Genomic DNA, 23286 nt, shown 5'->3' with positions numbered 1-23286 from the left:
CCTTCGTGCATAATATGAAGAGTCTCATTTCAATCTATTTATGTGATTGTTTAGTGTATTGTAAGGCAATCAAGTAAAAAGCTTTGTACTTGAACATTTATATTTCGATAAAAGAGATTTTTTGCTGGTGTGGCTGGGTTTTTCCCTTCAAGTGGAAGGGTTTTCCCACGATAATTGCTTGTGTCTTTTGTGCCTTCTTTCTCTACATGTCTTATTAATGTTTTCATGGGCAAAGCATAGCGGATGCAACCGTGAAAGAGTGATTAAGAAATTTTCAATAGCAATGAGTTTATAATATCATGAATATTACTATTTGTGGCTGTAGTTGGGCGATTAAAATATAAGCTGAGTATTATTACTTGTTTACTTGTTTAATGGGTGCTTGACACTCTGTTTATTGTCAAGTATGGCATGAACAGATTTTGTTAAATTCATAACTTTCGTGATGGAGTCAAACATTTAATGGATTCATCTGTCATGAATATTATTTGGAGTCTGAGTTTTATCTAATCGGTCTTTCAAAGGCTTTGTGTATGTATTAGGAAAATTTCCGTATCCGCTATATTCATTGCTGGTACCAGATTTAAATTCTTCATTGCCGACTGTATCTGAGTAGAGATATTTCCATGGATTATTAATTGTTGGGAATTACATTGTAATGGAGCTCTACCACACACAAACACACACACACATACATATTTCCTATTCACTCAAATTCTACTATCCACAGCTTCCACAAATGTGAAACAGTGTGTTATGCCTTCAACTGCAGGAGCATACTGCATTGGCTTGGTTAGCTGTTCGGCTGGTTCGGCAGTGTTTTCTAGATTGAAAATTTTGGTGTCTATCACCGGGTTCGGCCCCTTGTCGTCCCTTATGTATGGCTTGAATCTCTTGAATTGATCAACAAGAGTTGCTATTTCTTCTGGAGTTTGAGCAATGGACAGATAAGTTTTTTTGTATCTTTCATTTACACTTTTTAATATCGCAGTGTATAAAAGATTGAAGGATGTGTTTCCTTTGGGCGTAACGGAAGCAGTTTTTTTTGGATATTGTGCACTTCTTTTATATCTAATTTATCTGCTTATAATCTTGTGGTGGTGTCTTTTTTCTTTTGAAGCAGAATAAAATTGACTGTTTTTCATTTTGGTGTTTCATTCTTTTTTGAGTGGAGCTATACAGTTTTTTGTCTTGTTCTTCCCATCTAGGAGGCTACATTATGTGTGGATGATCAGATAAAGACATTGCTTGGCTCCTTTTACTCGCATCTTTTGCTTAAATTTCAATTGTCCATATTCAATGCAATGCTCCACCATATATGATTCTAAACCAACTGTACTCTTCGGCTGCCAAAAGCTCTATGAGGACTACAGAGGAGGATGTATCTTGTTCGACTATCAATGCCTGCAAGCTTTCCACTTATACCATAACGTGTTGCAAACACCTTGGAGGGAGATTCCACTCAAACAAGCCAGAATGAGATATCTCAAGGATGCACTCTTGTGGATGTCCTCATGCACGATTTGGTTTGGTTCAATCTTCTATTCCTAGTTTGCCCTTTGCATCTGATATATTTGGTGTGTTGGTTTCAAAGTTTCCCAAGATTGTTGATGCTTCCAAAGCACAGGAAAAATGAATAAAAGCATAGTATATGCAAATTAACCCTTAGAGCATAAGTCTTTTTGTATCTTTCATTTACACTTTTCAATATCGCAGTGAATAAAAGATCGAAGGATGTGTTTCCTTTGGGCGTAACAGACACAGTTTTTTTTGGATATTGTGCACTTCTTTTATATCTAATTTATCTGCTTATAATCTTGTGGCAGTGTCTTTTTCTTTTGAAGCAGAATAAAGTTGACTGTTTTTCATTTTGGCGTTTCATTCTTTTGAATCTTTTTTGAGTGGAGATATACAGTTTTTTGTCTTGTTCTTCCCTTCTAGAGAGGCTACATTACGTGTGGATGATCAGATGAAGACATTGCTCGGCTCCTTTTACTCGCATCTTTCGCTTAAATTTCAATTGTCCATATTCAATGCAATGCTCCACCGTATATGATTCTAAACCAACTGTACTCTTTGGCTGCCAAAAGCTCAATGAGGACTACAGAGGAGGATGTATCTTGTTTGACTATCGATGACTGCAAGCTTTCCACTTATACCATAATGTGTTGCAAACACCTTGGAGGGAGATTCCACTCAAACAAGCCAGAATAAAATATCTCGAGGATGCACTCTTGTGGATGTCCTCATGCACAATTTGGTTTGGTTCAATCTTCTATTCCTAGTTTGCCCTTTGCATCTGATATATTTGATGTGTTGGTTTCAAAGTTTCCCAAGATTGTTGATGCTTCCAAAGCACAGGAAAAATGAAATAAAAGCATAGTATATGCAAATTAACCCTTAGAGCATACTACAGGAGTAGGTCCCAGATTCAACCTCAAATCCTTGTCTACACCTTCGATTCCCCCTCCAATACCCACTTATTTGTCACTTCAAATTCTTCTTTTTGCACATGGATTTGACCTCAAATCCTCACAATCCCAATTGGGCTATTGCTGAATTAGCTATGTTTGCCATCCTCGGACAGCCATTATTCTGAAATTCCTGAAAAAACCCCTAATGGACTAGTGCCCATTTGACTTTGCATTTTTTCTTTGAAGACCTTATTTCTTAAGATTCTCTTATATGCCATATTTATATTGATTGGCTAACAATGTCCTATGAGGAAGAGGTGGCTCTGGAACACACACTTCTAGTAGTCAGAGAGGTTTCACCGTTTCAGTGTACAAGATCCCTCCTAGAAGTACAAGTGGTGGTTATAATTGCAGCGAATGGCTGCAATCTGATAAGATTTGGTCAGGCAGATTGAGAGTTGTGTCCTGTAAGGATAAAGGTGAGATTGGGCGTGAGGATCCCAATTTTGGTGAGATCTTGGCTACCTGCTGTTTATCCAGGCCAGAGGGACAGCTCCATGGAGAGTGTGTTTGATTCCTCTCGAAATTTTGTATTAAAGATTGAGGATGGGAGGGGCAAACATGCAATTGGCCTTGGATTTGCTAAGAGGAACGAGGCCTTTAATTTCAATGTTGCATTGTCTGATCATGAGAAATACATCAAGAGGGAGCATGAGAAGGAGGGTGCTAAAGAAGATGGCAATGGTAAAATAGACATTTAACCTGCGGTCAATCAGAGGCTAAAGACTGGCAGGTTATTCTGGTATTTTTGTAAGATGCTTGTTTCAAATGCCAGTTTTCGTTTTCTTTTATGGTTACAACATGAATTAGTAACACAGTTCAGCAAGTTCTATGATTATCATATGAATGTTGGTCTACTCTTATTGTTCAATTTTTGTTCATATTATGTATGTGTACATATTATTTATCTGTGCTGAGATCAGAGACTACAAGAAGATAAGTATTCTGTAATATTGAGTAGTATGTGCTTCTAGAATTGATCTCTATTATAGTTGAAATTCTGAGTTCTTAATATATCTCTCTTGGTTGCAGGCTGCAACAAGAAATGAGATGATAAATATTCAGAGGGAGGTTACATCAACTATCTTATTGTGGTGTTAAAAGTTGTCCCTGCTGAGAGGGAGTCTATTAAGAGAGAATCTCAGTTATTAATGAGTTTTCTATGAGAGAAGTTCAAGGTGAAATCCGTTGGTCCACCCCCTATGTTGAGGCATGGTGGAAATGCATTATTCTATAAGAGAAGACTGAGGTGAAAATCCTCATTCCAACCTTTGGGAGTAAGTATGGGTGACCACCCTCTGCGAGAAGGCATGGTGGAAATGCTTCTTCTCTGGGAGAAGTTTGAGGTGAAAGCCATCATTCCACCCTCTGCACATAGATATGGTGGATCACCCCTCTGCGAGTAGGCATAGTGGAAGTCATGTGTATGACTCCATGACTTTATCTTTATGTGCTTATAAAGTAACTGTTAATGTTTTTATAGCTTCAGTCGGATAAAACTTAAAGTATAAATATAACGAACAACTTCTTGATTAAATATTATAGATAATGATAATATCTGTTCGAAGATATGTTGTGTCAATTGATATTTCTAATGGATATATCTATATATTACACCCATTACATATATATACCACTTTATATCTCTACCTCTATTCAATCTAATAAATGTCTATCATTCATGAAATGAGCATATTAATAATAATAACAACATCTACTCTGTCCCACATGCCACCTTGACCTTGGCAGTCTCATCTTCATGTGAGCAGAGGTCTTATTCCGTCTGACATGTCATCAGACATATTGTTTTACTGCAGATACCTTCCTTCTTATGCGCTCAGTATTAATGCACAGACTTGTGTTATATGCGCTTTACTATTAACGCTTAAACCTTGTCATATTCGTGCATTCGTAATTTGCTAAGTCAAACATATTGACACATCATTCGGGTGTAGTGGTATGTGTGGGGTCACGACCCTTTAAGTATATTATAAGAAGTTTTCTCTTTTGGAACACATATAAGTTATCCAATGTTATTGCAAAAGAGGTATATTAACTTAAGACATTTATAGAAACATATTAAAGAACTTTCAAATTATAATAATCTGATAAAATCAACAGTAACTATGGTGAATTATGTTATGCTGAGATAACATGTGATGCGAACTTATCATTATCATCTTTGGTTGCAGCTATGTGTGTCTGCCTTACTAAAGATCTCTCTTGCTAAGAAGGAATGTTGAAAATTGTCGCTACGCTAATGATATTTATCTCTGATTTTATGAAATAGAATAATGACAGTTATAATCGTTATGGTCATCTTCAGCTGAAGAAAATATTTGTAATAATATTTGATAACATGTGTCATGTGAAGAGGCATGCGTATGGAAATGTGAAGTGTTGAATATTTGGAAATATGAAGAGTCTTGTTTTTTGGAATGTGAAGAGAACTCCGTGTGTGATATGAAGAGTCTCATTTCAATCTGTTTATGTGATTGCTTAATGTATTGTAAGGCAATCAAGTAAAAAGCTTTGTACTTGAACATTTATATTTCAACAAAAGAGATATTTTTCTGGTGTGGTTGGGTTTTTATCTATATTTTTCTTATTTTTGTTTTTTCTAGGCTAAACATTCACAGAGAAGTCCTATAAAGATTACCATATGTTAGCAGAAAGGTTTGACATCAATTATATTTAGTAAATGGATGGATATATATCAATTGTTAACAAGTGGAGAATGAATTACAATTATACAGATTCTTATATTGGAAGAGCAGGGTGATTGTGATGTAGAAATCTTCAACTTAATAGACTCTCAAACTGCAAGCTCCATTGGGAATTTCAGATATATCTAGTTGACACTATGGTACAACCAGTGTTGATCTTCAGGTTAGTGCTAACTTGGATCAATATTCTAATGCTACAAATGCATTTAGACAGGTCATGGGAGGAAAAAATTCTAGTACCAATAATGACAAACTTTTTTAAATTTTGCTATTTCAAAGTTATTTTTGCTTTTTCTCATTTAGAAAGTTTTATTTTCTAGCAAATCTAGGTCGATTTGAGAATTAGTTATTTTTAGAAAGTTACTACTTTGCTTTCTACCAACATGTTTAAGAAAGAATGGTTTCCTCAACAAGTTCTCAAAAACCTGAGTGTTGAAGATTGATGCGAGAAATTAAAAAGGTGTCATCAAGTGATTTCCTTAACAAATGCTTAAAAATGTTAAATGTTGAAAGTCAATATGAGAAATATGGAAGGTTAATGGCACATGGGTTCAAACTTTCTAAGAGGTCAACAAAGAAAAAACAAATAAAAGCAAAGCTAAATTGCACCTCGTATGGCTTTGACAAGTTTGGGCAAGTTTTAAGTTTTTTTTTTTTTTGTGCTTTAATGACCTACCAAGCTCTTTCTATCACAAACACATCAATCATAGGAGAAATTGCTGACTAGATACAAACAAAGATGAGTTGCTTATTTTGGGAGAGACAGTAAAGCATTTTGAATTCTTTTATTTTTTAAAAGCAATAGAGCAACAAGTTGACCCTTGCAAGAAAAGCTCTCATCATCTATATAAGGACATGGATCGAGATTGAAATTCATTTCAACACTGGTCATCTTGCAGGTTAGCAAAAGAAAGAAGTCATCATCTCAAAATCACAGTAGAAAAGAAGAAATAATTAATTTAAAATCAGAGACGGAAAGGAGAAACAAAAAGCTTTGCAAGAATAAATTCATCAATTAATTACATAATTTCGATTTTTAAACCCTCCGTCAAGCTTGCAGTGATAATAATCAGTTCTGAATCAAAGATTTCCCTCTGACTATTCCTTAGTTTTCATCATAAGAGGGTAATTCCTGAGTTTTTGAAATCAGATTTTACAAGAGTTATCTGCAAATTTCAATAAAACTCCAGTCCTAACTCGTTTCTTTCTGATTTTCAAAGGTTAAAATGTTTTAAATTCGTCAATAAAAATAAGAATAAGAGAGTATTCTTCTTCCTTAAATGTTTTTGCTGCCTCTAAATATCACTAATCATGAGTTTCATACAAGTACTATGTCTACACCAAGAAACAATGGCGCTGCAATCAGAAAAGAGCAAATTAAGGAGGCGCTTGAAGGGTCCTATCCTAAATCCAGATGTCAAGTAATAGAAGAAGACCAGAGACACCAATCTCAAAGAATTCAACATTTTTCAATACAGAAAATACTGTTTGGCAAACCTGGTAGAATGCCTTCATCCATAGTGAACAATATAATCAAGTGTGAATTTTAGCAAGCTTCAGAAATTCCACCAAGGATGACAATAAGAAAAACCCTCCCCGAAAAATATATAAATTTGTGGCAAATCCAACATTAGTTTTGGGGGGAAAAAATTAATTTCTATTGGCAAATTTATTTTTTTGACGTCAGAGAAAGTTTTATTTTAGATACAATTTTTCTCCGACCATAGTAAAATTTCATAAAATTGAGGTGATTTTTTCCCTTGTGATAGAAAAAATATATAATGTAGTAGGCGCTTTTTCCCGTTTATTATAAAAAAATATTGGATTAGGCAATTTTTCCCGATGAATGGAAAAAATATATATTGGTTGGGCAATTTTCCCCATCTAATGGAAAAAATATGTAATGCATTGGCAAATGTGCTAGAAAATAACGTCATTGCTCAATGAATGAACGTCAGATTATCAAAAGATTACAATCAGTATTAAATCAAAGAGCAATAAGAAAGTGAGGTATCTAAAGGATGACACATATGTGGAATGTCCTATTATATTTATGGCAGAATGGAATATGGTTGAAAAACACATTCTTTAAATTGTAGACATCCTGGTTAGTGCTTGCCATTTTCATCAATGTAGTTGACTGTCAAAAATGGGACTGCCTATGGAAGAGGGATCATCAAATGAAAATCCAAGCCATGTCTATCTAATCTCAAGGACGCCATGAAAGAGTTGGAAAAGGAGTAGGATAAGGAAGACCTCCGAGCAATGTTCATTGAAATGGATCTTGACCCTGCTAATTTTGAAGACCAAATTGCAAATGCGGTGGAACAGCAAAACTATAACTTCAACGCTTTTGGAATGTTTTGAAGGATAAAACAAGCATTGGGAGAAGAATCGTTAGTTTAGTTAGGGCTTAATTTGTAAAACATATTATTGAAAAGTTTATGAAATGTAACGGTTGAAAGCTTGTCGCTTCCCTTCTTTAGGGAAACCACAACCTTTTTGGGTATAGTATAGTATAGTATATATATATATATGAAGATGAAATGTAAACAAGATTCAGAGAATATAATGCAAAGTAAACCCCTTTTTGTTGATATTTGATATTTTTAATATTTCAGTGGCATAGTGTTTCCTTTTCGGCTCTAGTTATTTTACAGTAAACAAATGATTTATTTAATTATTACTTTCCAAACTTGTATGAATCATAATTTAATTTTTGAGTAAGCATTTACTAGTTAGTACACAATACACATGCGAGCTTGAATTGATATCTGAAGTAATTGTTTTTTTGGAAATGTTTCAAATAACATGTCATATCTCCAACATGCACATAACATCCATCTACAGACTATTGTTTGATGATTATATATCAACAATTAAAGGTTTATTTCGGGCCAAATGTCTCGAACAAAACCTCAACCTTGTTCAAGTCTCCGTAATGGTGAAACATCTCCTTCCGCCCTGTACCACTTGCAGTGGACATTAAATAGACGTCTTGTAACTTTTAGTGACATTCCCTCTTCCATCGGCTTCACATGCATTACAACTTTTTCGGCACAAACTTGCATTTATGTGGAAAATTTGCAAAGATTTAATCATTTGAAACAATTGAACTAGAAGTCGAAATGACAAATGTTTAGGGACCAAAATTAAGATTAAAGAAATTTTTGGTCACTCAGCTTATTTATAGGCAATTGAGCTTCTTCTTTCGTCATTGCTCATCTCATCTTTGGCAGTCACTAGTCTGGTAGTTGTAGTGCTCATTAAACTCTGGTCTGGTTTATTTAGTTGGTGGGGCAGACTAGTAGTCATTACTCTATAGCCAGTAGTCATTATTCTATAGTTAATTATTTTGTAAATTGTGAATCAAGATGGACACTCCAATAGACATGCAAATTGGAAGAGGACCAAAACGCCTTTTTAGGCAATGTCCTTGATGAAAAGCTCCTGTCAATTTGCAATGAGGTTGTGCCCAATGTGGATTTTGTTATTCATGCTGTCAAAATAGTTTTGGGGCATGAGTTTTTGGAGAATGAGAATAGGTATCGTATATTACAATAATAGATAAGTCGTCTATTATTAGTTAATGGTTACTATTGTAAATATCTAGTTAGCTTTAGTTAGCTTTCGCTTTTTTAGCTTTATCTATTAGAATAGAATATTTTTATTCTTTTTGATAGTTTCCTAGAGAAACATCGCTTTATTCTTTTGTATAAATTGACCTCTCGGTCTCTGTTAATAACAAGCAAGTATTTACCAATTACTTCCGTAATATGGTATCAGAGCTAATACTTCAAATTTTTTGAAAAAATTTATAATTTCTTCTGGAAATTATTTGTTTAATTCTTTTCAAAAAAAATTCAGTCGAATTTCTCAAAAACACACCTAGGGTTTTCTGCCTAGAGAAATTCGAATCTAACTAAAACTCAAGCTAGGGTTTTTCGTTTTTGTGAAGAATTCGAGTGTTCATTTTTTTTAGGGGTTTCTTAGAAGAAACGTTTGCTGAAAATCGCAGATCTAGAGGTTGTTTTTCTGCAACTCAAATCCTCATCACATCTGAAAATCGCGAGCTAGGGTTTCAATTTTGGCATCTGTTTTTTCTGCAATCACAGAACAGCATTTTTGAGGGTGAAATCACAGTTATTTTTGCTAAAATCTCCTTGCCTATGCTGTCTCAAACAAAAACGCCCCTGTTCTGATCAAAATCATCATTTTCAGACCTGCAAGCACCATTTTTCTGTTGCTTTGACCTTCATATCCGCCAACTGGTTTTTTGGCTCGAAACCCTATTTTTTGGGGTCGTAAATTTTTTTGATTGCAGATTCTTGGGGGGGTTTTCGAGAGCTCAACTGGGTTGTCATCAGTTTTTTCTGGATGCCTCGTTTTTTGTGCCTCAATTTTCGAGCCAATGGATCCAGAAAACGACAGCAGATTCCTTGTGAGTTTTTCGAGCTCTCTTCTGGGTCACTCTGATTCTTCTGGGTCTTTCGCATTTTTGCCTCGAAGAACGTGCCTTCACAGATTTTCACAGTTTTTCATTGAAAAACGTGTATGGCATCTATGACAAATATTCTGCTCAAGCATAATTCCAAATTCAATGGTCGCAATTATGGAACCTGGAAGTAGTGTATCATCGCAATCTTTGAATATTGGAACACCGATCAACTTGTTCTAGGTGTTACGAAGCCTCCGACTTCTCTGGGTCTTGATCAAGATACATGGGATTCGAATAATCGAGAGGCTGTGATGCTTCTCAAATTATCTGTAGCTGATGATCAGCTTTCTCAAATTCCATCCGACAAGACAACTACCGAAATCTAGACACATCTGAAAGGTCTTCATGAGACTTCCAACAAGAGCAGAACCTTCTTTCTAAAAAAAACTCTGTTTTCTATTATCATAGAGGAGCGCACCATGCTCCAGGCACACCTGAATCAGATTCAGGAAATCCATGATTAGCTACTTGCCATCGGTCGCAAGATGGAGGAAGAGGATATTGTGGTAATCACTCTTCAAAGTTTACCAAAATCCTATGAGCATTTTATCGAGACTCTCAACATCACATCTACTAGTGTTGATCTGAAGTTCACTGAACTCTGCACCCTGCTGCTTCAACAAGATCGATGGAAACAACAGTTCGGTAGTAGCTCCAGTTCCACCTCCACTGAGCAAGCCTTTGCTGCGAAATCCTTTCAGAAGGATAAGAGCAAGTTTCAGCAACCATCTCAGCAGAAGTCTTCTGCTCCAGCATCCGATGGTACCAAAAAGAAGAACATTCAATACAACTACTGCCACAAGTATGGTCACATGAAGGTTGAATGTTGGAAACGATTAGCTGCCCAGTCTAAGCAATCAGGTTCGCAACCCAAAGCGAACAGTGCAGAGCACATTGAGCAGGCAAAATCTGCCTTTTACGCCTTCATGTCTAAAAGACCTGCAGATCATGTGAAGTCGTCTGCCTGGTACATTGATTCAGGTGCCTCTCGACATTTCACTCACCGCAGAGACTGGTTTACTGACTACCAGCCTTATTCAAATTCTGTTATTTTTGGTGGCGGAGAAGAGTACACGATTGTCAGTAAAGGCAACATTCAGATTCAATTTGTTGGGAGGAATCTCATATTCCTTGATGTGTACTACGTTCCAGGGATGGAACTAAATCTACTCTCAGTCAGTCAGTTGTTGCAACATTCTCCACACTTAGCAGTCACCTTCAGTTCACATCAGTGCACCTTCAGTTCACATCAGTGCACCATCATTGATTGAGCGACTAAGTCTATTGTTGCAGTAGGTCTTGAGGATCATGGTCTTTTCAGACTTACTGATTCTGGTGATTCTTAGGACTTAGCTATGGCTGCTCGGCGATCTTCTTTCAGCACACTTTGGCATCAACAATATGGGCACTTAAATGTGCATTATCTCTCATAGCTTTCTCGGGATGAGCTTGTTCTTGGTTTGCTAGAGATTCAAACTCAACACCTTGGAGTTTGTGATGCATGTCAGGCTGGGAAGCAACATCGCACACCTTTCCCTAGTGGCGATTCTTGGCAAGCTTCTCAAGTACTTCAGCTTGTTCATGTCGATGTCTGCGGCCCTATGGCCACTCCTGTTCTTGGGTCCAGGTATTTTCTATCGTTTGTAGATGATTTCAGTAGAAAAATGTGGGTGTATTTCTTTTTTAAAAAATAAATGCATTTACTGTATTTTAGAAGTTTAAACCCTTAGTTGAAAAAGAGTTTGGGAAATCTATTATTACTCTTAGATCAGACAATGGGGGGGAATTTTGTTCTAATGCTTTCTCTAGCTTCTTGGATACACATGGCATCCAACGCCAATTCACCACACGCCACAACAAAACAATCTAGTTGAACGTCGGAATAGGACAATCACCGAGATGGCTCGTTCCATGCTCGAACACAAACATGTTCCAAAGCAGTTTTGGGTAGAAGCAGTTAACACTACAATTTATCTGTTGAACCAGTCACCCATAGTGGCGGTCAAAGGTAAAACCCCAGAAGAAGCTTGGTCAAGTCGCAAGCCCAGAATCAGTCACCTGAAGGTTTTTGGCTCTCTTGCTTTTGTTTGGATCCTTGATGCTTCACGCACCAAGTTGGATGCCAAGAGTCAAAAACTGATGCTTGTTGGATATAGCAGTCTTCACAAAGCCTACCACCTGATTGATGTTGAGACATCTCGTCTCATATACAGCCGTGTTGTAGTCTTTGATGAGCAGCGAGGACCATTCATGCCTATTTCTCCTGTTCCTGATCCAGCAGACCAGCCTATGCAGGCTCATGATTTGGGAGTTCGGCTTCCATTAGGTCCACCTAATGGGAGGGCTCCAATAGCTCTTGCAACTCCAGTTATTCCAGTAATACCTGTACAGACACCTCTGGCTTCTCCTGCATGATCACCTCGCTTTGTAGATGCTTCATTTGAGTTTGATCCAGCTTCTTCTGATGAGGATCCTGCTGATCAAGCATCTCCTAGTCATACTGTTGGTCATTCTCCTATCCGGCCTAAGTGGTGGGCTAAGACACTTGCTGATCTTCGTGATGATGAGCTCATTGATGGGAGAACTGCTCGGAAAAAGAGCAAAACTACAGATTCTGGTAACTTTGCTCTTATGGCCAACATTCACAGTGTGTTTGAACCTCAAACATATTCTAAGGCTAAAAGAATTCCAAAGTGGGAACAGGCCATGACATCTGAACACCAGAGCCTTCTGAAGAACGCTTGGGTCCTTTCTGATCTTCCACCTGGGAAGAAACCCATTGGCTGCAAATGGGTCTACAAAATCAAATACAAATCATATGGTACTTTGGATAAGTACAAAGCTTGTTTAGTGGCGAAGGGCTTTTCTCAGCGTCAAGGCATTGATTATGAGGAGACCTTTGCTCCTGCTGCAAAGATGAGTACCATCAGATTAGTCCTAGCCATGGCAGCACAGTTTGGCTGGAAGGTCCATCAGATGGACGTAAAAAGTGCTTTCCTGAATGGTGATCTCCATGAAGAGGTCTACATGATGCAGCCTCCTGGTTTCAAGGTTGTTGGTAAAGACCATCAGGTTCTCAGATTGGAAAAAGCTCTCTATGGTTTGAAGCAGGCCCCTCGGGCATGGTACATCAAGATTGATAAGTACCTCAGTGATCAAGGCTTCAAGAGGAGTTCTTCAAACTCAAATCTGTACATCGAGACTACTGATAGTGACATCCTTCTTCTGGTTATCTATGTGGAGGATCTGATCATCACTGACAGTTCGGCATCTTTGATTCAGGGAATCAAACAGAACTTATGCCAATCTTTTGATATGACTGACCTTGGACTCAAGCATTATTGCTTAGGTGTTGAAGTTTGGCAACAGTCTTCTGGTATATTCATCTCTCAGTCCAAATATGTCAAGGCCCTGTTACACAAATTTGGAATGTAGGATAGCAAACCTGCATCTACACCTATGGAGAAAGGTCTCAAGTTATCAGCAAAGTCTGATTCTCCTTCCGTTGATGATACTACATATAGGCAACTAGTAGGCAGCCTCATCTACCTCTTTGCTACTAGGCCTAATATTAGGTTCGCAGTCAGCTATATTTCACGCTTTATGATAGCTCCTAAGGCTGATCATTGGATGGCAGCAAAGCGTGTGCTTCGTTATGTGAAGGGCACTTCAGATTATGGACTTCTGTACTCTCAGAGTTCTAATCCTAAACTCAGTGGGTTCACAGATTCAAATTGAGCAGGCTCTATTGATGATAAAAAGTCAACATTTGGATGTGTTCAGTTTGGGATCCGGTGCAGTCACATGGACCAACAAGAAGCAGCAGGCAGTTTCTCTCTCTTCTACAGAGGCTGAATATAGAGGGACTGTTAAGGCAGGATGTGAAGCTGTTTGGCTTCATCAAATGCTTGGGGATATGCAGATGTCACCAGCAAGGCTGACTCCTCTGTTTGTTGATAACGAAGGCGTTATCAAGTTAGCACGAAATCCAATCTCCCATGAACAAACCAAGCATGTGGATGTTCATTGTCATTACATACGACAGCTGGTTAAAGACGGGACTCGAGATCTGCAGTATGTTCCTACCATAGATCAGATTGCAAACATTCTCACCAAGCCTCTTGGTCCTGATAAGTTTGTCAACTTCAGAGGACAACTTGGTGTTCTAGATAGATTAACCATTAAGGGAGGGTATTACAATAATAGATAAATCGTCTATTATTAGTTAATGGTTATCTATTGTAAATATCTAGTTAGCTTTAGTTACCTTTTGCTTTTTTAGCTTTATCTGTTAGAATAGAATATTTTTATTCTTTTTAATAGTTTCCTAAAGAAACATCGCTTTATTCTTTTGTATAAATTGACCTCTCGATCTCTGTTAATAACAAGCAAGTATTTACCAATTATTTCCGTAATACCGTATCAACACAAACATTACGTCCCATTTTCTAGCCTCTCTGCTCGACCTTGGAGGGAAAAAGGGTCAACATTTTGTTACTCCTAAGGAAGACTTTTAAAGCAAAATATATGGGCTATGACATTGACGTTGTTGCTCATGCAGAATTAGGGGTGGGGATCCCTTGGGCAGGGGAAATCCACAAGCTTCTGGAACATGGCCAACAATGTGACCCTGCAACCATTTCTGTTGGGCCTAGCTGGTGGACAGTTGAAGTGCCATAAGAAATGGGCATGAATTGGCGCGGATTTTATTTGGAAATGGTATAATCTGGATGAAGTGGCAAAAGACAACCGGTGGCTTCAAGAATTCATAGACTTGAGTCTCGAGCTTTCTACACACTAGTACAGTAGTACTTGGGTTTTCCCCTGTGGACGTTTATGTCTGGTTTCACTTTTTGTTTTGTTTTATCAAATTACAATCATTGTACATGAGTCCCTGTAGATTGTAATGTTCAAGGAATTTCAATGAAAATTTTGGAGTTACATATAAAATGGTGTTCAATTGTTATGCTTACTTCTGCAATGTTTTGACATTTTCGAAATTTTCCATTAAATTGTTAAGAAACAGAATATAACAATTTAAATTGAATTAAAATTAACATATTGAGGTTTAACATTTAACAATTTTATTTTATTAATAAATCAGTTACTTCAGTGTTCACTAGTGCAGAATGTGGAACAGAAACGATATTTACTTTTACAATCAAATTGATTTCTCCATTCGATGGGTTTATTTTACAATCAAATTTAAAGTATCATTGAAAAACTATTATATTTTTACAATTAGAAATATTTAAGAAATATAATATTAATATTATAAAGGGGATGCCCCGATTACCGTTGGATGAACAAAGATCAACGGCTCCAGATGTTATTCAGGTCGAATTCGGCAACAGTGGACTAGTTTTTCTAAATGCCCCCGGATCAAAGATACATGGCAAACACGTATCAAGTGTGGAATCAATATGCTCATAGTAGCACCATTTGATCAACTTAGATCAACGACCCAGGGGTGTGACCCATTTTTGGTAAACGTGGGGTGACACATTGTATGACGTGGAAAAATTTCGACAAACTGACGTTGGTCGATGAGTGGAATTCGCCAATTGGCAAATATTTGCCACTAAAGTAAACATTGCTTTCCACCAACAGATCAATGCAATGAGCTAATGGTTGAGTGTGCTAATAGGTATGATCCACAAACAAGATCCATTAAGGCCATCAACTGAATAATGTTGGCCTACATCAAGACAGATTTTCCCTTATGATCTACATAAACAATTTTCATGGGCATGAGAACAAGTGGGAAAATACTTCCAGCCAATACACTGAAGCCTTGGATGTGATAGAAGTACAATTGGATAGCTTACCCAATATAGAAATAGATAAGCTTAATTCTCTCATGATTAGATTATGTGCATTCATATATAGATATTCATAAGTGTAATGTCCCCTTCTCCGCGCTAGGCCCTACGAGTGCCTTGTTGGTCTATCTTTCCATCGGATAGGCTAACAGCATTATTCTTGAGGATGCCAGCCAGTCACAGGAGTTTATTTAGTTTTGTTGGGGAAATATTTAAGTTGAGTAGTTTTTCTATAGTTAAGTCACTTTATTTTATAAAGTGAATTTATAAAGTTACTTTATGACTTAAAGTCATTTTATAACAAAAGTAACTTAAGTGATTAAAAGACGAAAATGGTTTTAACCCACATTGTCTAGTTGTTTGTACTTCCCCTCGTATCAAGCTTATAAAAGCAATGAGCTACCTTGGGATTGTCACCATGAAATATAATATTGTTTTGAAAAAGACAAAAGGTTGCTTAAGTGTGACTGATTGCTTTGAGGACGAAACCCCTTAAGGCAGTGTGAGGAGTTGGACATAGCCCCCGCCTCTCATCAGAAACTTATTCATCTTCAGAAGTGGAGTGCATTGTGAGACGCCATTGCTATTTGGAGTCCCCTTCCGAGGAGTAAGTTCATTAATAAGTACTAGCAGTTTATGAAATTCTGATAATAATGAGAGTTTGCACGATCGAACTTCAGTACAGGCCCAGCCATTAACAGTTTAACAGTAAGGGTTCGACAACAGTGTGAGCAGCAAGTGAAATAGACAGGACAGTGGTGTGGTGTTCAGGATATCGGGCATCTATCCATCTCATAACAAAAAGGAAGCTGTCTGTAACAAATTGCATGGAAGAAAGGAAACTCGGTTGATGTATTTGGACACTTCCCTACCGTGGATAGCAGACCATAACCTGCGGGTGTGATAAGTCAGTAACAGGCTGCGGGGAGATGAGTCAGTAACTGCATCACTCCAGTATCAGGTTCCTTATCTAATCAGTATTTGCATCCCGTTTACATCAGTAGTTACATCTCTGAATTTAACTTCTACTATGATCATATGACATTCCCAAACCATTACAAGTTCATTAAGAGATAGTCCAATGGCTACAGGGCAACTTATATGCACCCATAGCCAGTGTTAAATACTCAAAGTCTCTTATACTTTCTTTCCATAGTGGTACATATATGTTGCATGGTAGACAGTGCCAGAGATAGTAGCACAGTGGAGTAAATTACATGTTTTAATGCATGTTGGCATGTTCTGTTTTCTTTCCTGAAGTTATCTATCTGAGTATTCATATTCTACATATTACCATTGCCATATTTTGGAAACGATATAAAACTGAGTTTGGAACTTTACAATAAGATACGAAGATTGGTAGATATTTAGCTCTGGCTAGGAGGAGAAGGCATTGTTGTAAGTCTTCGGGAAATAAAAATTTGATTTCATAGAAGATGTGGTGGATTCATGTTTATTTCAAAGTGTTGCATGGTGTTCTTCTGATTTCTCAACTGTTAGATGAAGTGCTTTGACTTCTATGGAGAAATGTAATGGCTCATAGTTTTTGCATCTTGTTGATCATAAGTTGCAGTGTAAAGTTAGCTTGAGCCCTTGTTATATGAATGCTTAGCTTTGATCATTAAATGTGCATTGTTCGTTATGATGGTGTTCGCTGAGAAATGAAAATTCTTGCAAAGTTGTAGCTGATATTGGCAAAGCAAATCTTGCTTATTTTGGAATTTTTCCACAAGAACACTATGCATTGATATATTTGTCCTTAGGAGTAGATTTAGAACCTTCTAACCCTTTCCCTTTTAATTTCAGTTGTATTCATTCAAAGAAGCATCATGAGATTGCAATATCCGATGAGGAAGTTCCAGCCAGCATTGCAGAGGAAGTGAAGGCCCATTCAAATGTAAGTCCCTTTGTGTTACCAGCATATCACAACCACCATTGAGCTCATCCACAGTTAAGACCTGGCATAAAAGAACCTTGGAGTCACCTATATGATTTTTTGAATCTAGCATACACGGGATATTGCTCAAGAGAGGATTAAATACCTTGGTATTTTATTCTAAGTTGTGGGGTGTCACAAAACACTCACCAACAAGAGCAAAGACTCGTCAATCTGGGATCAACACAGAACTTGTTTTGAACTTCTTTGAGGCCTTAAATGATAGGAGAGTATATACATAACAAGGATGCCAGTTCTCACACACCATCCTCGGGATAACGTTTACCAGCATTACTTTTTCAACCTAAGGTTACTTTAATTTTTGCTTCAGCCATATTTTAGTCTGCAGGACCCCTATTAAATTCTTTTTTTAGTATTTATGTCCTCTAGGCCGCATTTAGCCGCTAGTAACAATCAGGACTAAGTTAGTTTCATCGAATGGTTCACTGGGTTTAAATAAAATAGACAAATGAGACACAAATGTAAAATCATGTGTGGCATTAAAAAAAAGTGTACATCAAAAAAGAGTGCCTACCTGCTCTTTGATAAGTTCATGCTTGTTTGAAATTTGATGTTGCTTCTTGGGAAAAGGTGCAGTTGGTTCTATCTCATTCTTTAACTGTTGCTTCCATTCCGACTGAGATGTTAATATTAATATCATCAACACTAGCCCCAGAGCCATAGGTCTAGACATGTTTTCTCGCTAATTAGTTTTGAAAATTTGAAATAAACTGCAAGAGGCACAATCAGACAACAGTCAAAAAGAATATTCAGCATGGGATGCAAAAGATTGCGTCTCTAAACCAACAAAATCAAGAGTGAAACAGATATTACATTTTTTAATTCAAAGTCCAATGATATAGTGCTTAGATTAAAAACACGACAATTAACTGAATCACTAAAATTCAAGCAAAACTTGAATCGTCATTTCTTTCCGCTGATGACTGACCCAGTTCTAAGAGAATATTAAATTATCTGTGCAGTTTACATTTCATCAAAAAATATCTTAGGGCCACTTCTGCATTCTCCTGAATGGATGTGTTAAAATGTTCCACATTTCTAGTCAAATGTTAACACAAAGTCCATACAGACACTTTTAACTAATAACCACATACAAAGCTAATATGCAGAACAGGATTGTAGATGTTTTGAAACAAGCATTTTGAATCTAGAGCTTCTATGCATGTGAATTTATTAGACTTCATTTCTTTTTCGTAGCATCAAACATTAGTCAGTGAGCTTCCAAAATGCAAATCCTTTTTATGCTTCTGAAATGTGAAAGTACAAAACATTGATTCTTTCACCATTCAAACATGACACACAAAAAGTTAATAAAAGAATTGAGTCAGTTTGTGTCGTAATAACATTATTAGATTCGGATTAGTTTCCTAGTGCATTCTATCAGGAGATTCTATCAAGGTTGAAGTCTATAATGTCCCTTTTTTCTTAGAACAAGATTATAGGATATTTAAGTAGAATCCTTACAGCTGCAGCCACTGATATGTATACCAATAGACAGTTTGATGCCTCAATTAATTGATATAGATGCTTTTATGATTAATTTGCACAAAGAAATTCACAGGTATGACTTGATTACAACGCAGTGTCTGATAATACAAATTAATATGAATTATTTACAGAATATCTTTCTGTTTCAGATATGATAAATTAAGTATGCAGTACAAATGAACACAGTCTTTTGCTGCATCTGATATAACAATAATATTATATAACTATGATGGCTGTGTGTAAAGGGCGATCTGTCTCTCAAAGTAATGATATTGTATAACCTTTGCAATTTGTTAGTCTGCAGGAACAAGAGACTCACATACTTACAATGCTGAAGATGCTATGTCTGATATCCTTTAACAATATGCCGTGACCAATAAGGTTATTGCCTCCAGCATTACAGTTGATGTTTTTGAATATTTCCTTCAGCTATGCAATCAACATATGTAATGTTGTTTCTGATATCACAATATAAGCGTGCAATTTGCACAATTTATACTTGCAACCTGAGAATAGCCTAGATGGTTGATGCTTGACATGAGCAAGTCCAAAAAGGAATATATAAAAATAAGATGTCTTCAATGATGCCCTGAGAGAATAAGCCGATTCTAATTATATACTTGTGATTCATGAATGGAAAGACACAATGAATGGACATGTCTCAAACCGATTCATAATTGGTTAAGTTAATCACTCTAACCACTTGTTATACTTGAATCGCGCTCTTAACCAATCGATCTTCATTTTTACCTTAGCTGATTAATATTATAATATGTTCTCATATTTATCTAAGCTAATGAATATAATAATTGGCTCTCATATTGATATTAGTAGATTAAAATAATAATTGGTTTCCATAGCAAGATGTAAGTGCAATTATAAAATATGGGATGATGCAAAGAGCGCATTGTGTTGGAGTTATGGAATGCTTGAGAATCAAGTATAATTATGAAATACAAATGGGCAAATATGGAATATGATTGTATGAAATTATGAATTATGCCGAAGTAATGGAAATGTGATACAGTGCACTGTAGTGTATGTCGGTATTCCCTGCCGTATTTGATGACTCAAAGATGGTTGACTTAGTCACCAAGATAGGGATATTACAGTCTCCCCGTCTTGAAAAATGCTTGCCCACAAGTATTCTCGTGATGATTCCGGGATCCCAACTATGTGGAAGGATTCAACATATATTTGTTTTCTTATGTTGATGTTATTGAACTTGTTGTGCAATTCATCCATTATGGAGGTTGTCTAGTTCCGAAAGCATCAAGGTCTCTTAATGTAGTTTGGAGTAATAATCTTGTAGTGTTCGTCCTTAAGGCATGTCACCCAATGTTGCATGGATTCTTTATACAGATGCTTAAATCCATTACTGTATATCTGATATTCATCACACCATGGGCTCAAACTGAAGATGGAGCTCCAGTTCATCTTTATGTGTGTACCTTTATGTTGCTGCTGCGCCATTCTGATTCAGTAGTCTGATGCTCATTCCCAAGCTGTGAAAGTCTCCTTGGAGATCTTAGGTATTGTGTCATGTCTAAACTTACATACTTGATCCTGAATGTTGAAAAAAAAATCATTATTCATCCATAGAATCATACTCTTAATAGTTTTCCTCACGAATTCAAGATGATATTCTGCATTATTCCAGCGTCTTATAATTATGAACGGTTTAGAAAACTAGCATATGTTACAGTTTTCTATGATGGAGGCAAAAACCATTGTCTTCCATGGGTTTCAAACTTTAAAGATGCCCTAAGTCCAACAGATCTTCCATTGTTTAGCATATGATATATATGGGGAGGGTAACTGCTCCTTGTTGTTTGACTCAAACATTCCTTTCTCGATCTTTTCTATATAGAAGGAATCTGCTTCTGCACTTCATCCCTTTGTAGTTTGAATAGAGAATGTGTAGGTATGGCATTATGAAGGCTTGTCACATTGTTCCCAATGGTTCTCACTGTTCCTTTGATTGGATGCAACAAATTTGTTTTCATCCTTGCCTTGGTGTGATTTTAAATCAGCCTATTCATTCCATTCAAAGGGTAGTTACTATATGTCATGTCCATTTCAACCTCGAACAAGGAATTGTAAATAAGTTCAATTTGATTTTTGCCCTGAAGACTAAGCTCTACTTCTCCCATTTCTTTAACTGATTTCCTTAGGTAACCTTTGAAGTCATCTTCATCTCTGTTGTAACGATTTGGGTCTCCATGATTTGTAGGTGTTCTTCTACCTTTATTTACCCTTTTTTGCATCTTTTCCTTCCAAAAATTCAATATTACATTTCTCTGTCTGAACATCTTGAAGTGCTTGGGCTGGATCCAAGAAGCATAGCTTGTCTTTTTCACACTTACGACTGCTAACCTTTCTTTGGGATGTAAAAGAGTATTTAAGTTCATATTTGTATCTCCAACCAATCCAACAAAACTTGAATTATGGTACCAAGATTCAACCACCATTTTGTCATTCCCTGTGTAGAACTGTTGAGATGATGTAAGATCAGACTTGTGATCTTCATAAATCTGCATACTTGATTCACTTGTGATTACAGATGTACAAGAAGAGTTGACTGCTTTTGTCCTTTTAGAGATCCCTGCAAATATTTCCCCTTTTGGTACCTTTAACTCCTTTGAGTCCTACGGGATCATGTTCTGATTCTTTGCTTCTTGTTGTGCTGGATAAGTTATATTTTTCCTTTCTAAGTCTTTATACTCTACTGAGTACTCCTGTCTTGATATGATAGTCTTTTAAGTTTCTAATGATATTGTTTTTTAATTACTTGATGTCAATTTTTAATCATGTCTTTCAATTTGTCTCCTAACAGCAAGGTGATGATCTTTAGGGTATTTTACTCTAGCTCTATATGGTCCTCTAGAGATATATATTGTTGAAGACCTCCCTTTATCCAATATTATCGCCGTTAGTCTTGTAGATTGACTAAAGTAGTTCCATTTGCTCTCTTGTTATTCTTACGTTGGAGGAAAAGTAAGAAACATAGGCCTAAATTTTGGGGTATGTTGTTTTGAAATTCATCGTTTCCTCTCTCTCTCTCTATTTGCTATGATTGTTATTGATGGCAGTTAGTAATCCCAACAGTTGAGCTAATTTTTCTTGGGTATTTCTCTGCTCTACCATGCATTTTTGCATGTTCTTATTGAGTTCTTTATTTTCTTCCATACGTCAAACTTTTGTTATTGTCTTATTTTAAAAATACTAGCTCCTAAACTTTTTTCATTTCCACAGGCTGGCAGAATCATGTGCTCTGAAACCAATTCAGTGTATCCTTTTTTCTTCAAACAAGATTATGGCATATTTATAGCATCACCTGAGGATGTGTCCCCATCCTTATTTCACCCGTCCCAATACCAGGGACACTCCAGAAACTTGCATACAGCCAAGGGACGTCCTCTCATGTCTTGGATTTTCAAAAATTTAGTGGGAACATCCCAGAAACTTGGTGAAATGTTCATGTGCTTTTTATGACCCACCAACAGTATAACAAAATATTGGGATATCTTATCCTCTCTTGATCAAAATCTCATGTATGATAAGCTTGCAAAAAGATCATACAGGTGACTCCAAGGTTCCTTTCATGTCAGGCATTGATCGTGGATAAGCTTGATGGTAAATGTGATTTGTTGTTTTCTCACGAGGGGCCTTACATTTGCTTCACTCAAATTCATTATAGATGGTACCAAAGATGGGAGCTGCCCAGAGATTTAGCAATAGGGTACTTCTTTTTATTTTCAAAGAATATATGGAAAGCAAAGGGAAAGGGATTTAGAAATTCTAATCTATTCCTAAGGTTTATGCCAACAATGGATACTGCTTTGACGGACAAACTCCAAAACAACTAAACTTCACTTCGCCAATTTAAACTACAAGTATGCAAGAACTAGTGCAATCTTCAGTGGGTTATGCAGATAATTTTCATATTACAACGAGTACCATCAAAACAAACAATATAAGTTGAATGATAAAAGCTAAGCATACATAAAAGTGGGTTCAAGCTAAATTTGCACAAAAACTTAGAATTAATAAACCATCAAAAGTGTGAACCATGGAATTCATCAAAACACCATCACATTCTCCATTGATATCAAAACCATAGATCAAAATCGTGCACAGATAGATCATTGTTAAACTGGCTTCTTGCAAGAAGTTACAGCCCACGAGACAACATATAGTTTTTGCATGAGAAAACAGAGCTGAGAAATTTGAGACTTCTCACCAAGAAGTTGGTGATATATCTCCAAAGAACTTATTGTTTTTTCCTCCTGGGTTTCCTACTCAATAGGCTTTGCTTTTT

General features: G+C 36.6%; 1 protein-coding gene and 1 pseudogene across 2 annotated transcripts in view; one reads left to right on the top strand and one right to left on the bottom strand.

Annotated features, from left to right (window-relative positions):
- LOC149562385 (uncharacterized) overlaps positions 1-23286 on the bottom strand; it is an 86162-nt gene that overhangs the window by 46411 nt on the left and 16465 nt on the right. For both annotated transcript variants that reach the window (XM_089825906.1, XM_089825905.1), the window contains exon 2: positions 17992-18187. In XM_089825906.1, coding sequence (XP_089682032.1) covers positions 17992-18150 — 159 coding nt within the window. In that variant the 5' untranslated portion in view covers positions 18151-18187. The remainder of the gene's footprint in view (positions 1-17991; positions 18188-23286) is intronic.
- On the top strand, positions 2714-10024 carry LOC149562386 (uncharacterized protein At1g03900 pseudogene; annotated as a pseudogene).

This window comes from Cupressus sempervirens, chromosome 4 (genome assembly GCF_028749045.1).
Source record: "Cupressus sempervirens isolate cs-2001-9-10 chromosome 4, ASM2874904v1, whole genome shotgun sequence".
Taxonomy (NCBI): domain Eukaryota; kingdom Viridiplantae; phylum Streptophyta; class Pinopsida; order Cupressales; family Cupressaceae; genus Cupressus; species Cupressus sempervirens.
This window is presented reverse-complemented; position numbering and strand designations above follow the sequence as displayed.